The sequence below is a fragment of the Mustela lutreola genome, chromosome 15, assembly GCF_030435805.1.
Source record: "Mustela lutreola isolate mMusLut2 chromosome 15, mMusLut2.pri, whole genome shotgun sequence".
In the NCBI taxonomy this organism is placed as follows: domain Eukaryota; kingdom Metazoa; phylum Chordata; class Mammalia; order Carnivora; family Mustelidae; genus Mustela; species Mustela lutreola.
In genome coordinates this window covers 40433530-40458770 of record NC_081304.1, presented here as the reverse complement: position 1 = coordinate 40458770, position 25241 = coordinate 40433530, and the positions used below count along the sequence as shown (strand labels likewise).

At 37.1% G+C, this 25241-nt stretch overlaps 1 protein-coding gene across 2 annotated transcripts in view; it reads left to right on the top strand.

The window, feature by feature from the left end:
• The window catches only part of SUZ12 (SUZ12 polycomb repressive complex 2 subunit), a 44580-nt gene extending 25746 nt beyond the window's left edge, over positions 1 to 18834 (top strand). For both annotated transcript variants that reach the window (XM_059148408.1, XM_059148407.1), the window contains 8 exons: positions 5104 to 5209; positions 8678 to 8855; positions 11125 to 11216; positions 11411 to 11554; positions 12442 to 12599; positions 12986 to 13184; positions 13646 to 13725; positions 16452 to 18834. In XM_059148408.1, the coding sequence (XP_059004391.1) occupies positions 5104 to 5209; positions 8678 to 8855; positions 11125 to 11216; positions 11411 to 11554; positions 12442 to 12599; positions 12986 to 13184; positions 13646 to 13725; positions 16452 to 16797 (1303 nt within the window). In that variant the 3' untranslated portion in view covers positions 16798 to 18834. The remainder of the gene's footprint in view (positions 1 to 5103; positions 5210 to 8677; positions 8856 to 11124; positions 11217 to 11410; positions 11555 to 12441; positions 12600 to 12985; positions 13185 to 13645; positions 13726 to 16451) is intronic.
• The last annotated feature ends 6407 nt before the right edge of the window (positions 18835 to 25241 follow it).

Genomic DNA, 25241 nt, shown 5'->3' with positions numbered 1-25241 from the left:
AACATAGATGAGTTGCTGTTTGAATGGCTCATTTAAGATTGTTTATTAGGCATTGTCACTTCTGAGTGTCTACTCTTTGTCAGACACTGTTTTAGACAGTGAAAAGGCATCAAAATCCCTGCCTTCATGGGGCTTATTTTCTAGTGGAAGAAACACACCACCACCCAAAAATTATACCAACTCACTATTGGTGAGTGCTATGAAGAAAAAGAATAAATGGTTGTTTTATAGAGAAAGGTAGGTCTAGGAGAAGGTAATATTTGAAAGAGACCTGAATGAAGTGGGCCCTGTGTAAATTTTGAGGTTATGTATTTACTTATAAAATTAAGGAAGAAATCAGTGTGTCATCATCATTTGGCTCTGTGCATTTGGCACAGGGTAGCAAAGAATACCTGAATTTGTCATCATCTCTTCAGTTTTTTTTCCACTGGAGAGTGAAGCATCTTAGTGCTAGTAAAAAAATACCTAGGAGGCAAAGGCAGCATTCTTTTTTGACAGCATCAGAGAATGAAACCTATAATGTGCTATGAGTTCTTGTTTCCAGCTGCTTGCTGGTAATTAACACAGTTCACTGTTAGGCATAGGGGAAAGTGGCAAGTAAAGCCATTAGTACATTCCTCCTACTCTTTAAAAAAGTACTGAGTATCGCCTATTAGCCACCAAGTAAAGAAAGTTACAAGGCTTTTAATAGGAAAGCAAAGATGGCTAGGAATAATGCCATAAATGCTGGCTACTGTATTGCTGTATTGTCTTAGAATAAATCACTTAATATTACTATTCAAATATATCACTTTATATTAATCAAGATAGTGTCTTTTTAAAGTCAGAAATTTGTAGGTTAGAGATTTACATGGGAAATAATAGAAACATGTTTTAGGAAATTGTTGTTATGTCTATGGGAGAAGCAACTAGGACTTGACACTGCACTTCATTGGTGGTGGCCAGTGTTCTGTTTTAGGCAGCATGGGAATGGGTGTTGCGTTCTTTTTAAAAATTATTTCTGCCTTACACATGTATTAAGCTATTCCTTGTATGTATGAAATACTGCTTTCTATTTAATGAGTAAAGGTACCAAGTAGAAACTGTGGGAGAATTTTCCCCCAATTATTTTGAAAATTTCTAAACCATAAAAAAGTCGAATATAGAAAAATCATTAATACCCACATACCCTCACCTAGAATTCATCAGTCATTAACATTTTATCACATTTGCTTTATTTGTGAGTGTGTATTTTATTCTTGTGCTTAACCATTTGAAAGTTAGATTGTGACACTCTACTTTATTCCTCACTCCTAAACATTTCAGTGTATGTATCTCCTAAAAACAAGGACAGTCCTTCATAACCACAATACACCTGTCATACTCAGTAACTTTAACATAACACAACAAATACTATCCCCAGTTGACCACAATAATGCTTCTTGTAGCTGTCCCACCCCTACCCCAAGGGTTTCAATCTGTGGGAAGTTGCTATATCTATTCAATCTTCTTCTGTTCGGGATAGTTCTCCAACCCTTTGTTTTCTCTTTTCTTTTTGCCTTTTGTGACACTTTTTATTGTTGTTAATCATAATTCATATATTGCCCTTTTTTTACATTGAAGTATAGTTGACACGTGATTGTCCTTTCAGGTGTACAACTTAGTGTTTCCAGCAATCCATACATTTTGCCATGCTCACCACAAGTATAGTCACCATAGAAAGTTATTACAGTATTACTTACTATGTTCCATATGTCATAGTTCTCATCTCTGTGACCTACTTATTTTGTAACTGGAAATTTTCACTTCCTAATCCCCTTCACCTATTTTGCTTATCCCCCACACTCCTCCCCTCTGGCAGTTGCTAGTTTATTTTCTGTTTTTATGAGTCTGTCTTTCTCTTCATTATTATTTGTGACACTTTTTAATACAGACCTTTAATTTTCCAAAATGTCTATCAGTTTATGATTAAATTCAGGTTAAACATTTTGGGAAGAATACACTTGAATGGTGATGTATTCTCTGTGTACATCACAGATGCAGGTAAAATTAGGTTTGATCACTTGGTTAAGGTAGTGTGTTCACAGTATTTCATCATTGTAATGATATCTTTTCCCTTTAAATTAATACATCATCTCTGGTAATCTCACTTTCAACTGGGTAAATGTGCATTTTCTCCCCAACAACCTTCCACCTAATAGTGTAGCATCCATCAGTGATTCTTTTTTTTTTTTTTTTTTTTTTTAAAGATTTTATTTATTTATTTGACAGAGAGAAATTACAAGTACACTGAGAGGCAGGCAGAGAGAGAGAGAAGGAAGCAGGCTCCCTGCTGAGCAGAGAGCCCGATGCGGGACTCGATCCCAGGACCCTGAGATCATGACCTGAGCTGAAGGCAGCGGCTTAACCCACTGAGCCACCCAGGCGCCCTCCATCAGTGATTCTTGTTTGAAAAAATTTTCCTATGGCAGTTGCCAAAATGTTAAACATTGCATCATTTCTTCCATGTTTATAGGCATTTTTTCTATAAAATAGAATAACATTCCTCAGCTCATTTTTTATCGGTATTTTAATCAGTATTTCTTCTTAATCAAATAACAGATGCCATTTTTATTCATTCTGCTTTAATCTGCTCATGTTGTTATTCATTTTAATGCTCAAGTTGTCCCAGACTTACTCTGGAGGAACCCCTCTAAATAGAGCCCTATTTGACTTTTTTTTCTTTTTTTAAGATTTTATTTATTTATTTGTCAGAGAGAGAGCGAGAGCGAGCACAGGCAGACAGACTGGAAGGCAGTGTCAGAGGGAGAAGCAGGCTCCCTGTGGAGCAAGGAACCCGATGCGGGACTCGATCCCAGGACGCTGGGATCATGACCTGAGCCGAAGGCAGCTGCCTAACCAACTGAGCCACCCAGGCGTCCCCCTATTTGACTTTTTGATTTAACTTTTATTTATTGTTTGTTTTTCCTTATTTTCTGAATAGTAAGATGCCCCAGGCTTACATTTCTTCTCCTACTTCTACTCTGGAATTGGCCATTTCTTCAGAGTCTTGATTCCTTTTTTTTTTTTTTAGATTCTATTTATTTGAGAGAGAGCAAGCATGCATGAGTGGGAACGAGGAGCGTGTCAGATGGGGAGGAAGGGAATCTCAAGTAGGCTCTGCTCAGTGCAGAGCCAGACATGGGGTTGGGCTTGATCTCATGACCCTCAGATCATGACCTGAGCCGAAACAAGGAATCAGATGCTTAAGCCAGAAGGGCCCCTGCCTTTTTTTAAGTGGTGGGAGCCCAATAACATTAAGTAATCTCTACACCCAGCATGGGGCTTGAACTCAAAACCCCAGGATAAAGAGTTGCATGTTCTTCTGACTGAGCCAGTCAGACACTCCTAGTCTTGATTCTTTTTAATGGAGGAAAAGCATTTACAACCCAAAATCTCAGGAGTTAGATGTGTAAAAAGTTCTTTTTATAATCTCAGAGAAGTTAAAGTCTCCTTAAACAATGACTACAATTCAAAAGCCATATAGAAAAAGTATGAAATACAGAGCAAAATTAAAAACTTAACTCTGAAAACAAAAGCTAAGTCAAAAATAAAATGACAAGGGAGAATTAATTTCAACTCCTACTATAGATTGATGTCTCATTTCTTTAATATAATAAATCATACTCATTAAGAAAAATACCACAGCCTAGTAGAAGAATGAGTGAGAGAGAAAATGTTTAGAAAAAAGGAAAATATATCTGGTTCTTAAACATTTAAAAGATAAGACATCTGAATATAAAAGTACACTGAGATGTCATTTTTTCACTTACCAGTTTGGCAGAGATCAAAAAACTGATAAAGCACTGTTGATGAGGCTGTGGGGAAAAAAGGGCCTCCTCATGCACTACAGGTAGGAGAGCAAACTGGATTGTAGCTATCAAATGCACAACTGTAAAACAATATCATACAGCCATGTAAACGCATGAGGGAAGCCTCATTTCAGTTTAGAAGTATATGAGTGTATTATTACCTATACAAATACGTAGAATAACTTTTTTAAATGTTAAGTTGAATAGCTTTACTGCTAGACTGTTGAAGTAGAATAACTCCAGGCTCATAGCGTAAAGACAAATTCTTAAGTCTCAAAATCATTTGGTATTAAGGTCAGACTTAGACTACGCAGATTCAGTTGCTAGCTCTGGCTACTTTGTCATCTTAAGGCGAGCTACTTAATCTCTCTGCCTCAGTTTTTTCTTTTGAAAAGTGGAATAATCTACTTCATAGAGTTGGGAAGATTAAATGAAACATGCAAAGTCTTTCAAATAATGCCTGGCACATAGTAAGCACTCAATAAATGTTAGTTGTTACCACCTAACAGAACTATTCCAAGACTGATGACGAGAAGCCAGATTCTTGTGACGTACAATTAATTATTAAGCATGGTTGAAGAATGATGTTTAGGTTGGTAGTGTTACCAATGTTTAAAGGTATGAAAAATAATGCAAACTGTATATAAACACACATATATGTACACATACATTAAAACTGTACTGTGAGTATGGGCATAATTCTTTGATTCAACTGGTATTTCTTTCATTTATTCATCCATGAAATGTTTATTGAGCACCTATATGTGCCAGGTGCCCCCAGGATCTTATAGTTACCAGAGTCATAATCATCGAGTTTATTGGTCATGAATGAAAGTTAAGAATTCTAGTTCAAATTTTTTCAATAGTCAGAAATGACAGAGGCATAATTCTTAGTGGTTACCTAAGGCAAGTATTATAACACTGTTGTTATCCCATTTCATTAAAGTATAAAGCCTACACTCGTGCTTTATACTTAATGTTTAAAATTTACCAAGTTTTGAGAATTTAGACATATTATTATATATTAGTACATAATAAGTTATGTCTGAGTAGCTACAGTAATGAAGTAATTCTCTAGTAGTAATTACTAGTGCAAATCATTAAAATTGCTTTTGTCAGGAATGGAGAGTAGGTATATTTCAAAGTTTTGTTGGGTGTGTAAGCTAGTTTATAAATTTAATAAATGCTTTTTAGTGTAAATCTAAATATGTAGAATTTGTGTACTTAACAGTAATACACAGGTTACTTTAAAGTGTATGTGTTTGTCTAACAGGCGCTTACAGCTTTTAGATGGGGAATATGAAGTAGCCATGCAGGAAATGGAAGAATGTCCAATAAGCAAGAAAAGAGCAACATGGGAGACTATTCTTGATGGGAAGGTATGGACTGCTTAGAAGGCGGAGCACGTTATAGTCATGAACTCCCATTTTTGATTGATGTTTTCTTTCCCAGATGCAAATTCATGTTGGAAGTAAAGAATCCTTTGTTTTTATACTTTGAAAGATACAAATAAAGATTACCTAGTCAGAGTATTCAGTGGAAAGCGCTGAAAGTCTGGAGCCAGACTGCCAGGTTCAGATCTTCACTCCCTAGCTGTGTGGCATTCTGGCAGGTTATTTAAGCTTTTGTGCCTCAGTTTTCTCATCTAGAAAACGAGGCATAGAATTGATGGATTAAATGAAATAAATATGCTTAGCACCATGCCTGGCATAAAATAAGTGCTCAATAAATGTTAACTACTGTTGTACCCGAAACCAGTACTACACTATGTGTTAGCTAACTTGAATTAAAAACAACCACCACCACCACCACAACAACAAATTGTTGTAAATCCTGTTTATAGTAACAGCAGGCAACATAACGATGACCAATAATACATTTGTCAAGAAATCTGCAGAACTGAGATGAATCAAATTTAAAGTAACTTTTTTGAGACTTGAAAGAATAAATATATTTCTTGGGTAGGCAGACGCAATAGAATAATGACGTCATTTATTTCCAAACATATTAGGTCAGTGTACTATTACAAGCAAAATCCCAGGATTTTTTTTAAGCCTTAAAATTAGTTTCAAAGGAATATTGTGGAAATTTTCTAAAAACATTTACTTACCAGATAGTAGAACATACTATTAAGGTAAAAAACAAACAAACAAACAAAAAAAGCCCACAAACCTTTAAATTCTATGGTACAGTAAACATAGATGAGTTGGATCACTGAAACATTGTTTTAAAGTAGTTTCGTGTGCTTTTGGACTTTAGTTTCTGATAAAATTGGTATTAGATCTGTGTGGGAGACACCATTCATTGTGACAGAACTGTCACAATTACAGCCATCTGTAAATAAACTTAGACATCATAAACTGAAGAAGACTCATAAATGTAAAAGTTAGTATTATAAAACTTGGAAAAATGTAGGTGAATATTAATATAATTTAATATGAAGAAAGCTCTTAAAAGTATGTTGTGAAAGTTAGCATAAAATAATGAAAGTGAATCATTTCTCCACTATAAAAATCTAAAGTTAAAAACAAATGATAGGCCAAGGAAGAAGTAACATACAAAAAGCTATTATAAATCTGTAATTTTATAAATCAATAAGAAAAATAGGCAATCTAATTAGAAAAATGGTTAAAGGACAATCATGCAATTCTTAAGGCGACAAGTATAGATGACTAGCTAGCAAGCTTTTAAAGATACTTAACCTTACTAGTATTCAAAGACATGTAAAAATCAGAGATACTACTTTACTAGTTTGACAAAAAGATTGACAGTATCTAGTTGGAGATGTGAGGACACATAATGCTTCAATGTGAGAATAACTGGGGACAGCCTTACCGAGGGGGCAGACTGGCAACGTGGATGACATTTTAATTGTATTTCTGGGCATTAGCAATTAAGCCCAGTTTCTCAATTTTGTCACAAGGTTAGGAACTGGTTAACTGAAAAGATGTAACAGATCATGTCAAAAATATTAAAGTAGTGAGAAATTGGAAATATATTAAATATAAAAAGATTGTCTTTGACAGGATTTCCATGGTATTTAGTTTTTACTGAATATTGTATATATATTCCTACTTTTTCTAAAATTAATGGTTACTTCTAGGTGATGAAATTTATTATCTGTGGTGTTTGAATTTGCTGCAGGTGTTCATTATGTTTTAAATTTCTTAAAGTTTAAATTTTTATTCACAAGAAAATACAGGAGTTGTTGGGTTTTCCCAAGAAATTGAAGCACTATGATATGGGCATCCCTTGATCCCTTTAAAGTTAAAGCATCTAGATTCGGTTCTTTTTAAAAGCTTTGTAGTATTCTTTTAAATAAATATCCCATAATTTACTAAACCAATGCAATTTTAATGGATAATTCAATTTTATTAACTTTTTTTTTACCTTTTCACAAATGTGAATATACTAGTACATGTATCTTTATGCATTGCAATTATTTTTATGAGATAAATACCTAGATATGGAGAGACTTACTTTTTCAAAACTGGTTTATAAAAGCACACTTTTATTTCATTACTGTCCAGAATTACAGTTTTAAGAGGATTATTTGTAATAAAGTTATAGGAGTTTAGGCTTGTATGGCAGTAAAATAAACAGGTTTCTTTTTTTTTTTTTTTTTTTTTTTTTAAGATTTTATTGTTTATTTGAGAGAGAGCATGAGCAGAGGGGAGGGGCAAAGGGGGAAGGAGACTCCCCGCTGAGGGGGAGCCAGATGCAGGGCTTTATTCAGGGATCATGACCTGAGCTGAAGGTGGATGCTTAACTGAGCCACCCAGGCACCCCAAAAAAACAGCTTTCTCTGGAATAGCATGAAAGCAGTCTTCCAGAAGATTATTTGGTTTTCTATATATAAATTGAGAAGTAAAAATTAGAAGGACAAGAGCAGCTAAGATATTGTAGTAATAAGGTAGTAAGGATCTATACTTGATGATTACATAAGAGAAACAAAAGAAAAATAGGATTCAAATGTAATTCTGAAGTTTTTAGGTTAGGGTCACTAGTAGAATGATAATGCTAGGAACAAAACTAATTATACCTGGGATGGAAAGAAAATAGATTCATATCTAAACATATTTTTAGTTCAGTTCAGGGTGACATTGATGTCATCCAAGTGGCAATGTCCAAGAGGCAGTTGAGATACACAGTTTTGGAGCTCAAGTATAAAGAATCAATTTGTGATCATCAATCTAATAAGTGTATCTTTAAGGATAGGTGAGAGATTAGGGCAGATGGCTAAATGTTAGCTAGGAATTAAGGAGACCAGAAGAGTCATCTTATAAGTGATTAGAGGTTGAGGAGGAAAGCCAAAAGAGTTCAGAGTCCCAGAACCCAAAAGGAGAAACCAGGGCAGCTGGCATTGAAGCTGAAGAAGTCAGGACAATTTCTAATTGCTGTAAAGTGTTCAGTTTACAAAAAGAAAGTAGTTGGTCATCTGACAGGTTGCACACTGGCAGGCTTTGCTTACCAAAAGTTTTGTTTTAAAACCATTTTTCAGTTGATTACCAACATGTAAGAATAGGAAGATTTCCCACGAGGTCTTGGATTTCTGACTTCTTTGAACAAATTTGAAAATATGGTTGTACTGGGGTTCGATTTGCACATGGCAGCAATTCATCCATTGTTGTTAAGTGGCTGCCTCTTTGGGCAACCTGAGCTCTCAGGTACTTTAGTCTGTCCTGTGCCATCTGTGTACTTTACCTGCCTGGCCATCTCTGTAGGCATTTTAGGTTTTCAGATCCATGTTAATTTATCATAATAGATATCAGGAGGGTTTTTTATTCCTATGATTTCTTTAAATTCATTATGTGGAACCTTCACTCTTTTCATGTTTTCTTTTTTAGAGGCTGCCTCCATTTGAAACATTTTCTCAGGGACCTACATTGCAGTTCACTCTTCGTTGGACAGGAGAAACCAATGACAAATCTACAGCTCCTATTGCCAAGCCTCTTGCCACTAGAAATTCAGAGAGTCTTCATCAAGAAAACAAGCCTGGTTCAGTTAAACCTACTCAGACTATAGGTAAGAAAACACTGCTGTCAGAGTAGTGCTTTTGCAGGGGCACCTGGCTGGCTAAGTTGGAGAATACGCGAAACTCTTGATCTTGGGATTTTGAGTTTGAGCCTTACATTGGGTGTAGAGATTACCAAAAGAAAGAAATAAAATAATAATAATGTTTTGCAGAGTTAGGACTTGGGTTCAGATTAATTTATTTGCTGTTTGCTCTAATAATTATTCTTTGGGAAATATCAGCAGTTCTTTATGTTTTACAACAGGTGTGTCTGGGAATTTTTTTTCTTTTTTTTTTTTTTAAGATTTTATTTATTTATTTGACAGATATCACAAGTAGGCAGAAAGGCAGGCAGAGAGAGAGGGAAGCACAGGCTCCCTGCTGAGCAGAGAGCCCGATGCGGGACTCAATCCCAGGACCCTGAGATCATAACCTGAGCCGAAGGCAGCGGCTTAACCCACTGAGCCACCCAAGTGCCCCCTGTTTGGGAATTATTTTTAAAAAACTTTAAAAGCACGATGAAATATATAGTGTATATATAACATATATATATATATACACACACACACACACGTGTGTGTCTGTGTGTATGTATATATATGCGCTATATGTTATATAACACCATCTTTAGATAGCTTCATGTCAATTTAGGACAAGTTTTTCCACCAAATAAATTTCTCTCAAGCTCATGAGAAAAACAGTTGGTTTTCATACCTTTTTAGATTTTGGAACTGCAGCTATATAAATGGTTTTGTAACTGAATGCTTTTTATAAATCATGTGAAGATTTGTATATGTTGTAGAACTGAATCAGTTTTTCAGAGTGTTTTTACAGTTTTAGGGCTGGAAGAGGATCATCATAACTTGAATTTTACCAGGTTACATTTTGTAGGAAATTTTTAGAGGAAAAACACTTAGAAATGGAGTTAACTCTGCTGAGTTAAGGTTCAGATGCATTGTAGTGTTCTGTCATTTGTATCTGCCTGATAGGAACACTGTCCTCAATTAAGAGCATCTGCATGTTTTTATTTAACTTTATTTAAAGAAGATAGAAGGCTTAAGACAGCTGTCTTTGACATTGACCACTCATGTCCACTCATTGTGTGTCTGTTACTGTGAGAGTCAAAGGGATGTAAGAAATGGCCTGTGTCAGGGCAAAGATTTCTCAAGTACATTGTGTTCTGGGCATGTCTTAAAATACTCTGTGGCCAGTCTTAATAAGTAAGTGTTTCAAAGAAACTGAGAAAAAGTTTTATACAGAATTGTACATGAAATGGTTAGTTGTGTCAGAGAAAATAAAAACATTTTATTTTTAAGTCTGTAAAGAAATATACCCAAATTATTAATGGGATTATCCACATTATCTTTTGGATTTGAGGTGATACTAATACAGTCATTTTTAATTTAGTTTTTGTTAAACCAACACTCACTGCTCACTGTTGTGCACTGAGAATATAAAGACCAATCAAAACAACCTCTGACCTCAGAGTGCTTAAACTATAGTGACTACATATAATTATTTGGAGTTTCTTTCTTTCTTTTTTATTTTTTTAAAGATTTTATTAATTTATTTGGCAGAGAGAGATCACAAGTAGGCAGAGAGAGGAGGAAGCAGGGTCCCTGCTGAGCAGAGAACCCAATGCGGGATTCAATCCCAGGACCTTGATTGAGATCATGACCTGAGCCGAAGGCAGAGGCTTAACTCATGGAGCCACCCAGGCGCCCCGGAGTTATTTTCATAATGGTTTAGAATATAAGAGGGTTTTTTGGTTTTGTTCGTTCGTTCTTTCTTTCTTTCTTTCTTTCTTTCTTTCTTTCTTTTTTTAAGAGGCCGGTGGGGGGTGGTGCTTCTAAGAGAGAGAGATGGAGTTCTAAGGGGAAAAAGTGGCTCTTTCCAGTAACTTAAGGATGAGAACAAAAACTGTGGTTAAGTGGGGCACCTGGGTGGCTCAGTTAGTTAAGTGTCCGACTCTTGGTTTTGGCTCCAGTCATGATCTCAGGGTTGCGAGATCAAGCCCCACATAGGGCTCCGCACTCACTGTGGAGTCTGCTTCAGATTCTTTGTCCCTCTCCCTCTGCCCCTCCTGCTTGTGTGTGTGTGTGTGTGTGCGCGCACGCGTGCACTGTCTCTCTCTCTCAGATAAATCTTTAAAAAAATTAAAAAAAAATAGTGTTAAGTACTATAGGTAGAATTCTGTGAAAATTTTATAGTTTTATAAGATACATCATTTCACTTTTTATAGCATGTATTTGCATTAAATATAAAAGTGTATATTTTCAGCTGTTAAAGAATCATTGAATACAGACCTACAAACAAGAAAAGAAAAAGATACTTCAAGTGAAAATCGGCAAAAATTAAGAATATTTTATCAGGTAAACCTAGCTGGCCCTTTTTTAAGTAATCATGAGATGGCTTTGTTTTGCATGTTACATCTTTTGGCATATTTAAAAGAATGTCTCTAACTTGGTTTTCTTTTTAAATTGTTTTAACTGTTTCTAAGGGTGATGTTGAAACAATATCTTGAGATGTTTAAGTTGGAGATTTGTTGTTTTTTTGTTATTTAAAGTTCCTTTATAACAACAATACAAGACAACAGACGGAAGCAAGAGATGATCTACATTGCCCGTGGTGTACTCTGAACTGCCGCAAACTTTATAGTTTACTCAAGCATCTGAAACTCTGCCACAGCAGATTTATCTTCAATTATGTTGTAAGTAACTTTTTTTGTTCTTTTTACCAATAATATATAAGACAGTCTGACTTTCAAAGACTGCGCTTCTTGGGGTGGCTCAGGTGGTTAAGCATCTGCCTTTGGCTTAGGTTGTGATCCCAGGGTTTTCTCCCTGGGATCAAGCCATGTCAGGCTTCCTGCTTCTCCTTCAGGCTCCCCATCCCCCACGTACTTTCTCTCAGTCTCTCTCAAAAAAGTCCTTTTAAAAATAAAAATAAAAAGTTGTGCTTCTACACAAAATGCCAAATCTTTGCATTTGGCAGGCGAGAATTCTACCACTGAACCACCCATGCTGAATCTTTGCATTTGGTAGATTGCTATATGCATGAATTACAGTGATCATCTTACATATATTTGCATAGTGCACTATATTGACTTATATAATCCTCACATTGGCTCTTTGAATTAAGTGGTGATTTCTTTATTCTTACTCAAACAAGAAATAATTTGTACAAAGTTACCAAGCCAGTAATTATCACAACCAGGATTTTTTTTTTTTTTTAAAGATTTTATTTATTTATTTGACAGAGAGAAATCACAAGTAGATGGAGAGGCAGGCAGAGAGAGAGGGAAGCAGGCTCCCCGTTGAGCAGAGAGCCCGATGTGGGACTCGATCCCAGGACCCCGGGATCATGACCTGAGCCGAAGGCACCCAGGCGCCCCTCACAACCAGGATTTTAACACAAATCTTCTTGGCTCCAGGTCTTCTGACTTCCCTTTCACCATTCTCATGTGTGGCTCATTTTAGTTTTCAAAATATTAAGAGCTACAGGTACTTTTTAATTAACGAAATTAGAGTGATAGATACTTAGGGTAGAGATAATTAATATTTCCTTATTCTCAGCATTTTGGCATTCTTGTTACAGTATCATCCGAAAGGTGCTAGGATAGATGTTTCTATCAACGAGTGTTATGATGGCTCCTATGCCGGAAATCCTCAGGATATTCATCGCCAGCCTGGATTTGCTTTTAGTCGCAATGGACCAGTAAAGAGAACACCTATCACACATATTCTTGTGTGTAGGTAGGTAAAAACATCATACAACAAAACTTACTCTCTGACTTCTACTGGTGATGGAGACAAAGGAGAGCCAGACAGGGCTACTGTTTAGGGTGGGAATCATTATTTCAGATTATTAGCTAAGTGTCTGGGTATACTGTTTTATAACTCTCTCCAGCCCCTGTAGCGATTTTCTCACTTCCTCCTTAGAACTTTTTCCTGTGTCTTAAATGTTAATGTCACTACTGCTACAGTGCTTAGAGGGATTAAAGAATTCTCCCAGTGGAAGTTACTATGTGCATGCATAGGAAGGAACCTGTACCAGAGGAATGTACTCTATTTGAGAGGTGTGAAATAGAAAGAATCCTATCCCTGTCACTTAGTGTTACATCAACATTTCTTTTCATCAGACCAAAACGAACAAAAGCGAGTATGTCTGAATTTCTTGAATCTGAAGACGGAGAAGTGGAACAGCAGCGAACGTATAGTAGTGGACACAATCGTCTCTATTTCCATAGTGATACTTGTTTACCTCTCCGTCCACAAGAAATGGAAGTAGATAGTGAAGATGAAAAAGATCCTGAATGGCTAAGAGAAAAAACCATTACAGTGAGTATTACTATTATCACCACTGACCGTGATTTGAGAATCTTAATGATGAAGTAATTCATGTTTAAAAACTATTAGTTGTTTAATATGAATTAAACTCTTAACTTAGTGTGAAGGACTCCTTTCTAAATGAAGGAATTTAGGAATCCACAATTTTTTTAATTGTGTCATTTGAATAGTTAGCAACTGAAGGACATACAGCTTTTCTTCTTGTGATTTTGTATCGTGTTTTGATTTTTTTGAAGTAGGTAACTTATTTATAACTCAGGGTTTCCCTTTTAAAATTACTACTTGAATAAAAGTTTTAACAAATGTTGCCACTTTGCTGTATAAATAAGATGATGATATTAGTTACAAAAATTGTTTTTGATTGTCTCATAATTTTTTTTAGAAATACCAATTTTGTTTTTTCTGTATTTAATAGGTATTTTTTCCTTCTTTTTTTTTTTCCTTCTTTTTAGCAAATTGAGGAATTTTCTGATGTTAATGAAGGAGAGAAAGAAGTGATGAAACTGTGGAATCTCCATGTCATGAAACATGGGTAGGGTATTTCTAAATTTAAATATTCCATTTCCTTTATGTTCCTCTTGCTGCTTCCATTCTGTAAATCTATGTTTGAGACTTATTTAAAATTCTACTGGCTTGGGGACGCCAGGGTGGCTCAGTTGGTTATGTATCCACCTCTTGATTTCTGCTAAGGTCATCATCTCAGGGACGGGCAGTTGGTCCTGTATTGGACTTTGCCCTCAGTTTGAAGCCTGCTTTAGAGTCTCCGTTTCCCCTCTCCTCACACAAAAAAATAGTAAGAAAATTCCATTAGCTTACATACAGTGTGCCCTAAATCTTATCCTAATTCAAAGTATTATAACTGCAGAAAGAAAAATGGTTTTATGTTTAAGAAAGGCGTTAGCTCTAATAGCAGTTCTCATTTTTAATATGTCACCCCCCTTTTTTTTATAAGAATGTCCAATAGACATTTTTTTTTAAGATTTTATTTATTCACTTGACAGAGAGAGAGATCACAAGTAGGCAGAGACGCAGGCAGAGAGTGGGAAGCAGGCTCATCACTGAGCAGAGAGCCCAATGCGGGGCTCGATCCCAGGACCCTGAGATCATGACCTGAGCCGAAGGCAGAGGCTTAACCTACTGAGCCACCCAGGTGCCCCAATATGTCCCCTTTTTTTAATGACCCAATTTTCATTTATTTTATTGCTAAGGATTAAAAAAAACATTAGGTCCCTTGGTACATACCTGGAAATGCTGAAGATTGGTTATCACACTATTAGTACAGTTTTTTTTTAATTGCTTAATTCTGGAGAATAAAATATAAATAGCTTTTCTGATTTCTTACTACCATTGCATAGAGGTCAGGATAGAACAGTACTTATTTCTTGTGCCATTGTGGCTAAAAGTATCTTCCAAAGTGTTATTTTTCCTGCAGATTTGCCTCCTTCCCAGTGTGTGAACTATTTGCCTTTCAATACATTTATGTTTCTTCTGTACCTTCATTATTATTATTAGATCCTCATTTAAGGTTTTCTTCTATAGTGTGAACAGCCAAAATGTTTTTATTTATAATGAAGTAAATGGTAAGGAGCACTTCTGTTTCTTTACTCTTAAGGAGTAAAGAGGAACTGGTGCATAAATTCCAGCCCAGATGTCTGGGGTGCATGGGCCATAGCCTTTTTTTGTACACTGCCTTAAGCTAAGAATAGTCTTCGCATCTTTAGTGGGTTGGAGAAAAAAAAGAGGAAGACAACAGATCGCATATAGCTTGTAAAACCTAAAATGTTTTCTTATCTAGCCTTTTAGAGAAAATGTTTGTTTGGTCCCTGGTGTAGTCATTAAAACTCAGTCATGAGTAATTTCTGTATTTTGAAACTTAGGTTAAGTCTGTTTTTTTCTTTTGTCCTGATAGATCAGTTTCAAGATGGAATTTTAGTCCTACTATTACTTTATTGGGTTCCATTTTCATTCCTTGATCTAACTCTGGTAGCATAACAACTGTTGGGGGGTTCGTGCTATACTAGCATTGTAAAGTAGCTAGTATCATTGGGTATTTTTACCTGTTGGGTAAACTTTGGATTTTAAAATATCTGCAGGCAGGCCTTACAGACTTTGTTAGACACTGAGTTTCAGTGGATAACTGAGCAGCCTTTCTCCTATTTGGTTTGATTTTATTATTTTCAAATTTTATTCATTGTGGGTGCCCCTTCCTTGCTTTCTATCAACACAGCCAGACTGTTCACCACATTCAATGTGGCTATTTTTCTCTTGTTTTATTGAAAAATAATTGGTATACATCACTGTAAGTTTAAGACATACTGTATGATGGTTTGATTTATATTTATTGTGAAGTGATTACAATAGATTGAGCTAACATCCCTCTTATATAGATACAATAAAAAGAAAAAAAAGAAGGAAAAAATCATTTTCTCCTTTTGTTGAGAATTCGTAGTATTTACTCTTTTAACAACTTTCCTGTAAATATTGTACAACAGTGTTGTCATCATGTTGTACATTATATGCCTAGTACTTGAGCCTTTGCGTATTTGAACACCTCCCTTAATCTCTCCTCCTCCCACTTCCTGCCTTTGGTACCGACAAGTTTGATCTCTTTTTCTATGAGTTTTGTTACTGTTTTCAGATTTAATTTGGTTTTTTTTTAGTAATCTCTATACCCATCATGGCGCTCAAACTCATGACCCAGAGATCAAGAGTTCCATACTCTACCAACCAAACCAGCCAGGCACCTCTGTTTTTTTTAGATTCCACATATAAGTGAGATCATACGTTGTTTGTCCTTCTGTCTGGCTTAGCGTAATGCTTTCACAGTCCATCCATGTTGTTACAAATGTGGCATCTTCATTTCTTTAAAGGTTTTTCATGAAGTGAAAAATGTAGAGAAATAACTGCTTCTGAACTAGGAAAGTATGTCAAGGTCAAGAGAGAAACTAAAGGGGATAGTTGGTGTGTATGTAGAGAGTTTAAGGAAAGTGGTGGCAAGAGAAAAATCCTCTGTACTTTTAATACTGTCGTATATGCTGTTTCATTAGGACAAACAAATGACATCTTTTGAATTTCTAAGTTAAATTAAATCGCTTTAAATTTTTTAAAATGGTAAGTCCATTCAGGTCATTGAATCTCAGATTCACTGTAGTTTTACTAATTGTTAAATCATCACTTACTGGTCTATCAGTTACCATGTTGCATTTGACAAAAATGCTTTATATCACTGTTGATGTTTGTGTTATTTTTATTGAATAGGTTTATTGCTGACAATCAAATGAATCATGCCTGTATGCTGTTTGTAGAAAACTATGGACAGAAAATAATTAAGAAGAATTTATGTCGAAACTTCATGCTTCATCTAGTCAGCATGCATGACTTTAATCTTATTAGCATAATGTCAATAGATAAAGCTGTTACCAAGCTCCGTGAAATGCAGCAAAAATTAGAAAAAGGAGAATCTGCTCCCCCTGCAAATGAAGAAATCACTGAAGAACAAAATGGGACAGCAAATGGATTTAGTGAAATTAACTCAAAAGAGAAAGCTTTGGAAGCAGATGGTGTCTCAGGGGTTTCAAAACAGAGCAAAAAACAAAAACTCTGAAAAGAAAAAACCTAACCCCGTGTTATGGACAAACACTGAAATTGCATTCTAGGGAATTCAGCCTCTAGGAAGAGTTTTGTTTTCGTTTGTAATCATAGGTTTCAAACAGGCACTGTTAGATGAAGTAAATGATTTCAACAAGGGTATTTGTGTCAGGGCTCGACTTCACTTTGTCATGCAGCATTACATGGATGTCCATTTCATTGATGTCATTACAACACTCTAGTTGGAGCATGAAAAGCAATAGTTGAAAGAAAGTATTTTTAACTTCAGCAATTGTCTTATGAAATATATTGAATTGATAATCTAGAAATTATTTCATATATTTAAATTATAATGGTTTTAGCATTTGTGACTGGCCATTTTTCTACTTCGTAATTGTGAAGACTTTTTTGGGGAGGGAAAATTAGAGTGTGATTCCTTTTTAGAAATTGAAGATTTTTGGAAATTATGTTGCATTATTATTGCAATCAAACCTTGATCCTTGATTTTGAAATCATTTATCAATTTGGAATGAGAAATTACAACATAAGATCCTTCTTTCTAGAAGTTTTACAATTTTAAAATAGCACTTCTTCATCTTATGCCTGTTTGAGAAAATATCAATTTTTCACATTGTTGACCGTGAAATGTCATGTTGGCTTCAAAGGTTACTGACCATTTTGTTTTTATGTGGATACTTTTACTGCATTGCTCACCCAGTATGTTTTTTTAAACTTGAAAAAATATTGCTGTTTTGGGTTTGTTTTTTGTTTTTGTTTTTGTTTTTTAACTTTTCAGTATGGTAATCACATTGAAAAATTCAGCTGTCTACATCTTTTCATTATAAACCAAGGGAAGAATGAGTTTGGGATTTTTAAGATGCCACTTTTGAGGAAGGAAATGTTCTATAAAAATGAATCAGAAAATCTATAACTTTTTTTCTTTGCAAGGGATGTCTTTGTAATGTATTTCATGATTAGAATATCCAATACAGATAAGCTGACTTGAATTGTTGTGAGCAGTTTTGCCCTGTGATATATGTGTTTTTATGCACATATTTGCAGTTGGATTTTCTCCAACAGAAAGTGGTTTCACTACTGGCACATTAACAAGCACCAATAGATTTTTATTCCAACTCCAAGCACTGTGGTTGAGTAACATCACCTCAATTTTTTATTATCCTTAAAGATAATTGCATTTTCATATTCTTTATTTATAAAGGATCAATGCTGCTGTAAATACAGGTATTTTTAATTTTTTAATTTCATTCCACCACCATCAGATGCAGTTCCCTATTTTGTTTAATGAAGGGATATATAAGCTTTCTAATGGTGTCTTCAGAAATTTATAAAATGTAAATACTGATTTGATTGGTCTTTTAAGATGTGTTTAACTGTGAGGCTATTTAACTAATAGTGTGGGTGTGATTTGTCATCCAGTATTAAGTTCTTAGTCATTGATTTTTGTGTTAAGAAAAATAGGAAAGAGGGAAACTGCAGCTTTCATTACAGACTCCTTGATTGGTAAGCTCTCTCAGTGATGAGTTACAGTAAACTCTGATCATGCCTCTGGATAGTGAATCTCGAGCATTTCTCTCGGGCTTTAATTTGCTAAAGCTGTGCACATATGTAAAAAAAAAAATAGATTATTTTAGGGGAGATGTAGGTGTAGAATTATTGCTTATGTCATTTCTTAAGCAGTTATGCTCTTAATGCTTAAAAGAAGGCTAGCATTGTTTGCACAAAAAGTTGGTGAGTCCCTCCCCCAAATAGTAATGAAATTACTTCTGTTGAGTAAACTTTTTATGTCATCTTATAATAAAAGCTGAAAAAATCCCTTTGTTTCTATTTATAAAAAAAAAAATGCTTTTCTATATGTACCCTTGGTAAGAGATTTTGAAGAAATCATGTAAGATGATAAAGCATTTGAATGGTACAGTAGATGTAAAAAAAAAATTCAGTTTAAAAGAACGTTTGTTTTTACATTAAATGTTTATTTGAAATCAAATGATTTTGTACATAAAGTTCAATAATATAAAAGCTGTATTCTGTTTTGGTTTTGGTTTTGATTATTATGCATTGTTAATGTGTGTACTAAAATTTTCATTTGGCTAGGATAGTAAGGATCCAGAAAAAGTACACCCAACAGTCAGAGTTAATAAATTAAGGGGGATGTGCTCGCTTCGGCAGCACATATACTAAAATAAATTAAGGGGGAAAAAAATGAACCCAGTGCAAAAATCCCACTTTTAGTTCTAGTAACATCCGTTGCAAATGGCATGTTATTTATCAAAAAACATTTTTATAAGTTCAGAGTAATGTCAGTGTTAGTTAGCCTGATAGTTAACAGCTATCCATCTTTGGTTGTGAATTTTTTCTTTTTAATGAAAAATAATTTATCTTGGCCTTTCAGAAAGCTCATAGACTGGGATACAAATGAGAATTATAAAGTAAAGTGATATAAAGTTATCTACAACATTCTGTGAGGTTAGTAGTCATTGATGTTAACTCTGGAAGAGTTAGGGGAAGCTTTACAGAGGAGCTGACAGGTGAGTTCTTCTTGCTTTATTTACCAGTCACCTGTACACATGCTACTCTGTGTTCTTTGAGTTGAGTGCCTCTCTGTGCTTCCAGTGCTTGTTCTAGAGGTTTCTTCTGAGCAGTTGCTTTCTCACTACATTGCAAGGTCCATCTCACTGACGTTTGTACTGCTGAATGGTTTTAGGTGCTCAGATACTTGGTGACCTGAACGGAGGGTTTTACAAGCTGTGCTGAGTTTGGATTCCAGGTAATAGGAGGTATTTGGATATTTACAGCACAGATAGGACACAGACCAACCTGTGTTTTTTGTGGGCCATGGCTCTAAGAACTGGGGAGAGGAGAGGCTCTACAGAGGAAGAAGCCACCATTCGGAGGCTATTGTAGTAGTAAGCCAGGTGAACTCTCCAACTACTAGAACACTACTTGTCCTGAAGTAAATGCCTGAAGTCCTCGGTCAGTGCAATTGTAGGACAGAGGAGTGACGAAGCCAGGAAGGTTTCAGAAAGGAAGCAGCAGTCTGCCTGCTGCACAGAAAATGAGTTATGACGGCAATTTCAGGGTAGTGATGGGATAAGGACACCGGTTTAAAGTATCTAGTGCGGGCGCCTGGGTGGTTCAGTGGGTTAAGCCGCTGCCTTCCGCTCAGGTCATGATCTCAGGGTCCTGGGATCGAGCCCCGCATCGGGCTCTCTGCTCAGCAGGGAGCCTGCTTCCTCCTCTCTCTCTGCCTGCCTCTCTGCCTACTTGTGATCTCTCTCTGTCAAAGAAATAAATAAAAAAAAAATCTTTAAAAAAAATAAAAATAAAAAAATAAAGTATCTAGTGCATGGGAAATGAGGTGGAGAGGCTTCACACAGGAAGAGTGTATGAAAATGGGGTCATACCAAGACAGGCCAAGTTAAGAATTTGGGGGAGAGTGCATGGGAGGGTTCCATGTTTGCAGAATACAGAAACCAAAAAGTTATCAGAAAAAGGAAGGGATGAGCAAGAACACAGATGGTTTCGGCTTGCTGTCAATAGGAAGTGGTTTCACTACTTGGCCTACTAACAAGCACTCAAGACCCTTCTGGTGGCAAAATGGCACACTGTTGAGAGAGCAGTCTGGTAGTTCCTATTAAATCACAATGTAGGATGCCTGGGTGGCTCAGTCAGTTAAGTGCCTTTGGCTCGGGTCTTGGGTCCTGGGACTGAGCCCCACATCAGGCTCCCTGCTCGGCAAGGACACTGCTCCTCTCTCTCCCTCTGTGAACTCTCTTGCTCTCACTCTCAAAGAAAAATCTTTGAAAAAGATTTAAAACAAAAACAAAAAACAGTGCCTTCAGCCTTTGCTCTAACAATTCCATCTTTAGGTAGTTCTACAAGTAAACTAGAACACATGTAAAATGATAAATTGCCACCACTGTTGAAAACAGACTAGACTCTAACAAGTCATCAGTAGGGTGGGTATATCATATGATCCATATAAATGGGATATATGCAGCAATAAAAAAGGATAAAGAAGTGTTTTATTTTTGTGTGTGTGAACCAATGTGGAACAAATGCCAAGATAAAAGGTACAGAACAGTTCCTAGTGTGCTTCAAATTTTTAACTGAAAAAATTAGTATGTGCCCATATTTGCTTTGGTTATAGCATGTGTCTAAAGGATACACTGCTTTTAGGGAAGATAATCTGGAGAAAACAGAGGAGAGGCAGGCTTTTCATTGCTATTTTTGAGACATTGCAATTTACTACCTTTTTTTTTTTTAATTTTATAGTTCTTAAATTTAAAAATGAAACCAGAATATTTTAGAAAAGGGAGTTCAAGAAAGATGATGTTTGTACTGGGAAAAAGGCAGAAGGGCTAAGTGTCTAGCACAGAACTTGGAACATGGTAAATTTCTAGTAAGTAAAACAGGAAGTTCATTGTGAATGTTTCTAAAAATTCAATTTGTATTTTGTTAAAGTAACATAAATAGTAGGTCACTCCTAGAAAAGTGGAAATATATGAGGTTCTGTTAATTATGCCAAGTACCATATTAAAGCAGAGATCTTAGCATTAACGGTACTTGGGTTGTAAGAATTTAAGTACATGCATGCGCTCTGGTGTTCTCAGTGTGTACTCTATGCATTGAGCCTCTGCCTTCAGCTCAGGTCATGATCTCAGGGTCCTGGGCTCGAGTCCTGCATCAGGCTCTCTGCTCCACAGGGAGCCTGCTTCCCCATCCGATGCCTGCCTCTCTGCCTACTTATGATCTCTGTCAAATAAAATCTTAAAAAAAAAAATGTCACATGGGATCACTCTATAAAGCTGGTTCTAGGGAGCAGGGTTGATACCTCCTGGACTAGGGTATTTTATCTATTTTCCCATTTTGATTACCATCCTATCCACATGGCAAAGCTTCGTTCAACCAAGGGCCACACACAGGTGCACCACCACATTTGTGTCTAAGCTACTCCATCCTTTTTCAGCACCCAAAGAGCTTCTATCTGCCCTTCTAGCATATGGCCACAAGCCATTCCTTCACTCACCTATTAAATGTACGCCAACACTTGTCACCAGCACTGGAAACGACAGATTGAAGAAGACTCAGAACCTGTTCTAAGAATTCTCCAGGGTCAAAACCAGAATTCTCATGGGTCAAAACCAGAGTCATTTACTTCCTCCTTCTGTCCCTATAAACATCTATTTCTTTAGTAGATTCATTGCTTATAAATGCAAAGAAAGGGTGAAGTTACAAAGGCAACAGAAGAAAAGCTCTTTATCTTCTGACTTAAACTATGAGTCACCTATTAAACTACCCAGCTATTGGGCGCCTGGGTGGCTCAGTGGGTTAAGCCGCTGCTTTCGGCTCAGGTCATGATCTCAGAGTCCTGGGATCGAGTCCCGAATCAGGCTCTCAGCAGGGAGCCTGCTTCCCTCTCTCTCTCTCTGCCTGCCTCTCTATCTACTTGTGATTTCTCTCTGTCAAATAAATAAATAAAATCTTAAAAAAAAAAAATAAATAAATAAACTACCCAGCTATAGCAAGGATCCAATAAAGCTTAGCTCCTTTCTTCTTCACAATCCAACTAAGATTTTCTTTTGAGTGGACTCTGTCTGTAGTATCCCTATTTCGCTTATCTGGGGGGTTGGTTCTTCTGTGAGGCTTCATAGTAGGACTAGGGTTACCATGTAATTAGGCTTATGGAGACTTACTCATTATTACTTACTGAGCACTTACTATGGCCTTTGCCTCCGATAGGCATGATTATACAAAGATGAATAAGACAGACGTTGTTCCTGTCCTCGTGAATCTTAAGTTCCAGAGAGGGGCACATTCAACTATCTTTTGATAAACCACTTTCCAAAGTATCTAATATCAAAGCAGCGTCCTGGGGGATAAAGGCTAGTGTGGACACTACCCTTGGTGCAGGAGAGCTGAGTGGATAGGCTTGGATTTGAACGCCAACTGTGCAGCTTTTGCAGCTTCAAAATGCATAAAGTTGCTTAAATGCGTGGAGTTGGTTTCCTCATTCGTAAAATGAGATAAAAACGCCTCCTTCCAAAAGATACCTGGCACAGTAACCTGTTCGTGGTTAACACCACCATGCCCTCTCCTACAACCATATGGTTTTGCCAACTTCAATCCTCTGCTCTCACCTCCAAAGACAATCACACGCTCCAGTAAGTTTCTTCTTCCACAGCTATTTTCAGAAGATGCAAACGTCTGCTGAGATTGTATGGACTAGTCTAATTCTGTGTAACGTAATTAATGTAAGATTAATAAGTAGAAGCTGCCTAGAAAGGTCAATTTTGCTTTAATCAATATTAAATTTAATGGGATTAAAACCGTTTATGAGAGATTAGTCTTATTTTACTCAATAGAGTTGTCTTTTAAACAGAAAATGACTCGCCCTCGTTTGAAAATATTTACTGGGTGGCTCTGTCATTGGAGTGTCTGACTTGATTTTGGCTCAGGTTATGATCATTGGAGATCGAGCCCCATGGTGAGCTCCGTGCTAAGCATGGAGTCTGCTTGTCCCTGTCCTCCTGCTACCCCCCACCCCCGCCACCAATCGCACACACCCACTCTCTCTCAAAGATCTAAAAAAAATTTTATTTTTAAAAAAAATTTTTAAATTTGTCAGAGACAGAGAGAGAGAGGAAGCAGGGGGAGTGGGAGAGGGAGAAGCAGGTTCCCACCGAGCAGAGAGCCCAATGCAGGGATTGATCCAAGGATCCTGGGATCATGACCTGAGCCAAAGACACACTTAACACCTGAGCCACCCAGGTGCCCCCCAAAATTTTTTTAACTTTTTTTTGACTTTTAAAGATTTTATTTATTTGACAGACAGAGATCACAAGTAGGCAGAGAGGCAGGCAGAGAGAGAGGAGGAAGCAGGCTCCCCACAGAGCAGAGAGCCCAATGCGAGGCTCGATCCCAGGGCTCTGAGATCATGACCTGAGCTGAAGGCAGAGGCCTTAACCCACTGAGCCACCCAGGCGCCCCTAACTTTTTTTTAAAAAAGATTTTATTTATTTATTTGACAGAGATCACAAGTAGGCAGAGAGGCAGGCAGAGAGGAGCAAGCAGACTTCCTGCTGAGCAGAGAGCCTGGTGCGGGGCTCCATCCCAGGACCCTGGGATCATGACCTGAGCCAAAGGCAGAAGCTTTCACCCACTGAGCCACCTGGCGCCCCAACTTTTTTTAACTTTTAAAAAAGTATTTTTCAGATGGCCATGTATCAGGCAATGTGGGCTGTTGAGTAGACCTTGGAGTTGTGCTCTTCATGGACCCGTAATATATCTTTTTCACATTTCTTTTTGTTTTGTCTGGTGAGATTTGCAAACAAAACAAACCTGACATCTACTGGCACTTTCATTTTATAAAGTACAAAAAGAGCAGGAAAGATTAATTCAGAATAAAGGATAGTCTCCAGCAGAACACATTTAGATTTGCAAAACAATCATGGTGGGGACTTTTAGTTACTTTGGAGCAGTGACTCCCAAATCTGCCTTCATAATAATATATATATTTTTTAAAGATTTTATTTATTTATTTGACAGGCAGAGAGTAGACAAGTAGGCAGAGAGGCAGGCAGAGAGAGAGGAGGAAGCAGGCTCCCCACTGAGCAGAGAGCCCGATGCGAGGCTCGATCCCAGGGCACTGGGATCATGACCTGAGCCGAAGGCAGAGGCTTTAACCCACTGAACCACCCAGGCACCCCCATTTTTTTTTCATTTTGTTTTTTAAAACACACACACACACACACACACACACACACACACACACACACAAGCAGCCTCTGGAACTGTGAGAATCAATTTGTCCATTTAAGCCACCCAAACTTTGGAAATTTGTGATGGAAGGCCTAGAAAACTACAACTACAGCAGAGACTGTCCTTACTCTGCCCCATGCTGGCATAGGCCAAATGGGGAACCCAGACTTCCACACTCATGAAGCTATACCGAGACATCCCAACACCTCTGCCGAACGGCGTCAGAGAAGACCCAGCAGGCAATGCCATCACCCACCGGGCAGCAATGAGGCCGCCCATTTTCCAGGGTGAGGGAGGAGCTGTCCTGGACCTCTGCCCCCAGCACCAGTAACAGGATCACTCTCCCTCGCTCTGATAAGGCTCAGAAGAAACCAGTGGAGACTCCGGACTTTTACCACTACCTAGAGGAACAAGGCCACCCCCACTGCAGCATCCGCGGAGACCACACAAGGAACCGGAATGCCCACGCCACCAGTAACAAGGGCTCTCCTCTTGCTGTCCATAGAGGCCAAGGGGAAGCTACCCTTCCATCTCCTATGTGGCAGTAATGAGAAAGTGCCCGCCCCCCTCAATCTTTTCCCGTTGGACTGGTGTCAGAAAGCTAGCTGAAAGGCAAGGTTTAATTAAGATCCCATGTCTCATTACATAACACAAAATGCCCACGTTTCAAAAGAAAATCAC